Genomic DNA, 6000 nt, shown 5'->3' on the forward strand with positions numbered 1-6000 from the left:
GCATTAGGAAATGTGAGGTCTGGAAAGGGAAAAAATCGTGATAGTAATGCAAACCCTCATACTTTTTCTGTATTTAAATATAAAACTTTTCTTTTCAACTAGCTTTTGGAGTGTATGAGGAAGACTCTGAGCAAAGTGACGAATTGCTTTATGGCTGAAGAATTCTTGACTGAAATAGAAAATTTGTTCCTTTCCAATTATAAAAGCAACCAAGAGAATGGAGTAACCGAAGAGAACTGTACAAAGGAATTGTTAATGTGATTATTTTAAAGTTAAGACATTTTAATCTTGACACAGTAGATCTTACTTTCAAAGTTATAACCTTGAAGTGATTGTGGTTAACATTGGCACAGCTTTGGTATTTTTTCTCTATTTCACAAAATTCAGACTTTGCCACATAAATCATGTGAAAAGGAAGAGATACAGATTTGCTTTTATACAGTGATGATCAGAGTGTTCTGCAAACCAAGGTCCACCACGGTGTTCTAGACCTTTACTGAGCGATGCTGTAGGCTGTGAAACTTAGGAGCCTGGTCGGCTTTACTGTTGTGTTCAGCTTGGGATTTGGACTATGTCTCTAAGTCATTTCTTCCCTGAACTAGTCACTTATGTTCCATTGTGGTATCTCATATTTCATTTAGAAGCACTTCGATTCTTTCCATATGTTCTGGTGAGATTTGTTGATGGTTATAAATGAGATATGGATGGGTGGTCACTGAGATAACTAATGTGGTTTAGAACTACTGATTAATAAATCTAACAACAGGAGGCCAGGAGAGGCATGACAAGAAAATCTTAAAAACAGGAAAAACCCAAAGGAGAAATTACCAGTTTTTAATCATGGATACTTGCTTCCATTTCATTGTATAGCAAATGCCATTTTCTCAGCTATCTGAAAAATTTTAACTAATTTTACACACATAAAATAATTAGCTTCAATTGTGTGTCCACTTACATTAGTAGGTTTGATAAAACCTCATTTAACTGGAACATAGGTAATCATAACTCTCAAACTGTTTTTTTCTACTACCTACTATTAGGAGAAAGAGGCAAATGATAATAAAGCTGGAATAAATCAGAGATTTAATTTTTAGAACAAGCCTTTCAGGACATACTACATATTCAGCCCAGTTTCATATGCTTTCTGAATCTATAATGGAGGTCAGTGAACTTTTTTAATGTAAAGGGCCAGTTTGTAAATAATGTTTGCTTTTCAGGCTGCGTGTGATCTCTACAAGACATTCTTCTTTGTCTTTTTTTTTCAGCCCTTTAAAACTATAAAAACCATTGTTAACTCACAGGCCTCATAAAACATAGGTTGCTGGCTATTATTCTCCAACTCCTGATCTAGAAAATTTTAAATATTAGAATTTTGTTTTACATTTGTTAAGCCTTACATCATCTTTAAATGACACCAAAACTCAGAATTGTGATCTGCATTTAAGCCCATTTTAAAATAAAATAAGCAGTCATGCTGCCTCATTTATTGAAATTCAATAGATTTCAGTTTATTTCTTAGTAGTCAGAGAATTGATTTATACCTATTCACCAAGCATTCTTACTATGTTTCCTTATATCTAAACCAGATTCATTCTATATTTTTGCTTTGTTTGTAATCAGTAGCCAATGAAGAATAAGGAGTATTGGAAGAAGCAGTGAGCCAGGTTTAGGTGACCTGGTTCTTGTCTCAACTTTGTGATTTGGGGATGTCAACACAGTTTACTTTCCCTGAGCTTTAATTCTTGTGTAACTGAAGTCTAACTTAACTTCTTAATGTCCTTCCAGAACCAAAATTATATTTGTTCATTCTAATTGTTGGACTACTCATGTGAAGTTTATATTTTCAGTTAATACAGTTTACAAATTAACATACATTTAAAAAAAGTTTCAGTTAATACAGTTTACAAATTAACATACATTAAAAAAAAAAACACAGAAATTTTTCCATTTCTCTGTGTGCACTTAGGATAAACAATGAAGTATAGCTTATAAAACAATTCGTTTGAGGGCTGAGAGTGTAAGAGTAACTATACCAAAAGTCAGGAAACCTGAGCTCTTACCCTAACTCTTGTTACCAACTTTGCTGTGTGACCTTAATCAAAACACATAACCTGAACCCCACGCTCACCAGTAAATCAAGGGCCTGAATTTTATGGCTTAGTATTCCCTTCCAAGCTCAGAAGTTGCATGATTCTGTGAAAGGCAGTTCTTGATTCCTTTCTACTCATCTTCTTTTTGGCCTGTTTCCTTACGATATATTGGTGAAAAAATACAAAAAGTGTTTTATATTAGCTTTCTTGATTGACATTTCCCTATAATACTGATGAATTTGGGTGATGGAAAGTAATGGAAGTTGTTAAAAGTACTGCTCTCAAATCTGAGTTTCCCTGTCCTGTGTGCCAATGTTTAACGTATTTGCTAATCTAAGCCATATTGTGAGGATCTCAAGGATGATACTTGTCAAGAGTTTGGGGCCTTGAGAGCACAACTTTCAAAATAATATTTAGTATTTTCTGACTATAGAGTTCATTTGTCTTGTAAAATATATTTTAAAATTACAGAGAAGTGTGAAGTACAAATATCTCAGTGCTACTATTTAAAAAACGCAATTAGTGTATAAATCCTTCCCCATCTTTTTAACAGCATAATTTTAGTATGTTAACATTGGTTACTTTTTTAATCTCTTCTTCCATCATTTTCCCTGCTTCCTTTTTCTTTTGTCATATTCTTAAAACAATTTTGCAACCACAGGTACCCACATTGCTGTCACTGCCAGCCTTGGGCTACTACCAAGGATAATGGAGCCAGGGCCTTGGAGAAGCACAGAGGAAGTCTAGAACTGAGGGGCCTATGACACAGGAAGTTCAGGATGCAGGGTCTCAAAGGAACACCTGCCTCTAATGTTTACAGAAGTGAAGAAAGGACTAAGGGACTTAAAGACATGCAGGTGTCTTCATCCTGATTCTGTCTTTATTATTGCGCAATGGCTATAAAATAATGAGCTTAATTTTTTTTTTTGTTTTCTGGGTTGGCTAATGGAAATCGATGCTAGCACTTCCCCAGTATTAGACTTACTAATTCCAAAGTAACATTCAAGGAAAGAAAAAGCAGTGGAACAGGATCAGTAAGCTCAGACTCTCCATCTCCATTATTTTAGCCTTGACCATTCTTCTCTAATCCTTTTAAATTATCTTCAGTTTCCTGTTCAAATTATATGGCTTCAGTTATAATTTGTTTGACCCTGTATTCAGAGCTGCAATATGATTGTTGTGGGCCCTAGGTAGTTTTGCCTTCTTAGACCCCTTCTTCCATACAAAATTTAAAGTGATATTTTACAATTGTGTTTGTATGAAATGAATGTATTAATATTTTAGATTAAAACGTTTTGTTTAGTCTAGAAGTTCAGTGTTTTCTTATGAGGCTAAAAAAAAATTAAAATATTTTTCTGGGCTTCTAAAATACTGTGGGCGTTAGGTACTATGCGTAGTGGATAAGTTGGCACTGCCTATATTCTGAAGGGCATCACTGGAAAAATAGCAGTCATTATTCTGTCCCCTTCTCCCACTAGCACAGTTCTTGGGGAAGCCTTTGCCACACCATGCAAGAGCACTGTAGTTTCCATGGTTATAGATCTATAGACTTGAACTTCCTTCCTTACCAACCTAACCAAAACTCACGCGGGTTACTTGGGACCATTCATCTTCAGAAAAGATAGGAGGCAGTGGTTTCTTTTAGTCTTCAGATATTTTGTTCTGGTCGGTCCCTAATCTACAGTTTTGAAACTCGTGCCACACTTGAAAGGGAAACATCCTACTACCTTTCTTTGCTCTCCATTTCCCACAAACCCTTTCCTTCATCGTCACTCCCTCCATTCTTCTCAGCATATAGATACAAGACCCTTCTTTCTATTATTTGTTGAGAGCTAGGCCTGTAGAATAGAGATGAACAGACCATTCATGTTTCCCTGAAGCTATTTAATGCTGCTCCCAGTCTTCTGTCCATACCATTCCTTCCCTGCCCCTAGGAGTGGGGTTGAGGTCTGTGACATGCAGACTGTAAGCACAGTCAGAATCTGCAGCTCTCAACCCAACAGAGACTGTGGCCTCAACATGCCAACCGGAGCAGGTTTCCTCCTCTGCATTACCTTCCTTCCATTTCTCTTGCTGAGTCCTGATGAGTTGAGCTGGAGGAACTAATAGTCAGGATTCCCTGGAATTGATGCTGCTCTGTTTTGTGCTCACAAAAGAGCCGTGTAACACACGACCACCTGAGTTGAAGCCATCCAGTCGCAAGTCAACAGACAGCAGTTGATGGAATTCTCAGTAGAAATTCAGTAAGGGTGCCCACAATTTTTTTTTTTCCCACCTATACTCTACCAATAGCTAGATTGGTCTAAATCTAGAGTCACTTATATGGTATTTAGGAAAACTTGTTTTAACCAAGCACAAAGAAAAGCACATACATTTTTATGATCATCTGCTTCGTCAGGGTAAATAAATGATTTAAAAAGAATTTTGATCAGCAGCTCTAGTTTACCAGTACTTTAATATTAGTTTTCTTACAAATTAATATATTTTGCAATATTTCCAGAAAATCAGTATGGGAGAATAATATAATTTAGGATATATTTCCTGACCTTTTCTTAAATGGCTTTATGTGCTATTCCCCCACATTCTGCTTTCTCTATTTTCTTTTTTATTTAACCTATAATTATACTTTCTAGTATATTCTGAGTCTATCTTCTAAGCCACCTTACATTTTTCCTGGAACAAGAGAGGGAATAAATATGTTGTCTCCTAAATCAGGAGAAAATAAAAATATCCCAGGAGAGCTGTGATTTTGCCAAGAGCTCTAAACAGAAATTTGAGAAGGTAAAATTAAGTTATAATATCTGAGTTGTTTTTATTTTCTTCCTTTGATGTTTACAAAGGTATCCATAAGAACTTTAATTTCAGGGAAAAAATGCCTGATTTGCTCTTTTTGACGTTTCCTCGTCTTATATTCCTATTTCATAGATTACTGTAAAATGTGTTTAAACCTACGAATTATAAAATAGTATTTAGATTCTAGCATGAGTTAAATAGATCAATCATATATCTTTAGGTTTGTGGATTTGACATGTAAATTATGTGTTGTGTATAAGTTACTAAACATACTGCATGGTTACTGATAAACTTGTTGCTTGTTTTTTCCAAATGCTATCAGTGTTTGTGGACTTTTTAAAATTAGTGTGAATTTTGGAATGTTCTGTAATAAAATATAATTTCAACTATTTTATACATTTAAACATGCCATGTTGTATATGTCTGTATTTAAAAATATTGTAAATATCTGCATTTTTAGAATTATGAAAGATTTTCCTGAAAAATGACAGAACTCTCCATACTTAATTGTGATACATTATAAAATATCTGATTTTAAGCTTTTGGATTTTATCTTGTTCTAAAAATTAAGTTTAAACATGCTGAAGATTCCATAAAAATAAAATTTTGAAAATAAAGTGATCATTTTGATTCTTTCTAAATTATTAGCAATATATACATTGAATTGCAAAAAAATGCCACATATTAATTTATCAAAGATTTGTTGAGCATCTATTATACAGAACACTGTAGGGGAAGCAAAGATGAGGAAATCTTGGTTTCTTCCCACGAGAAGCCTTATCTAGTAAGTGGGAAAACAGATAAAGCCCAACATGAATAGCTAAGACACTAGGATGCAAAAAGACTTCCAGGGTAATGGATGGTTAAACAAATGAGAAAATTCTCTGGAATATGAGCAGTGAGATCAGTTTCTGGGGAAGAGAAACCGCCTAATCAGATTGGGTTAAATAGCATCTGTGGGAGGATGCTCCCGAGAGAAGTGTTTAGCACAGGTGTGGAGGTAAGGAATGAAAATGGTGAGAGTTTTGGTTAAAGGGTAGAGTATATGAAGATGTTCGTTATGAAAGCAATACACATTCTGTCAACGAAAGGCTATAGAAGGTGTAAAGGAAGTGAA

The 6000-nt window shown here is 34.9% G+C and overlaps 1 protein-coding gene across 3 annotated transcripts in view; it reads left to right on the top strand.

The window, feature by feature from the left end:
- Positions 1 to 5507, top strand: part of MYSM1 (Myb like, SWIRM and MPN domains 1) — a 43549-nt gene extending 38042 nt beyond the window's left edge. For all 3 annotated transcript variants that reach the window (XM_007978555.3, XM_007978556.3, XM_007978557.3), the window contains one exon: positions 103 to 5507. In XM_007978555.3, the coding sequence (XP_007976746.1) occupies positions 103 to 261 (159 nt within the window). In that variant the 3' untranslated portion in view covers positions 262 to 5507. The remainder of the gene's footprint in view (positions 1 to 102) is intronic.
- The last annotated feature ends 493 nt before the right edge of the window (positions 5508 to 6000 follow it).

The sequence above is a fragment of the Chlorocebus sabaeus genome, chromosome 20 (assembly GCF_047675955.1).
Source record: "Chlorocebus sabaeus isolate Y175 chromosome 20, mChlSab1.0.hap1, whole genome shotgun sequence".
In the NCBI taxonomy this organism is placed as follows: Eukaryota; Metazoa; Chordata; class Mammalia; order Primates; family Cercopithecidae; genus Chlorocebus; species Chlorocebus sabaeus.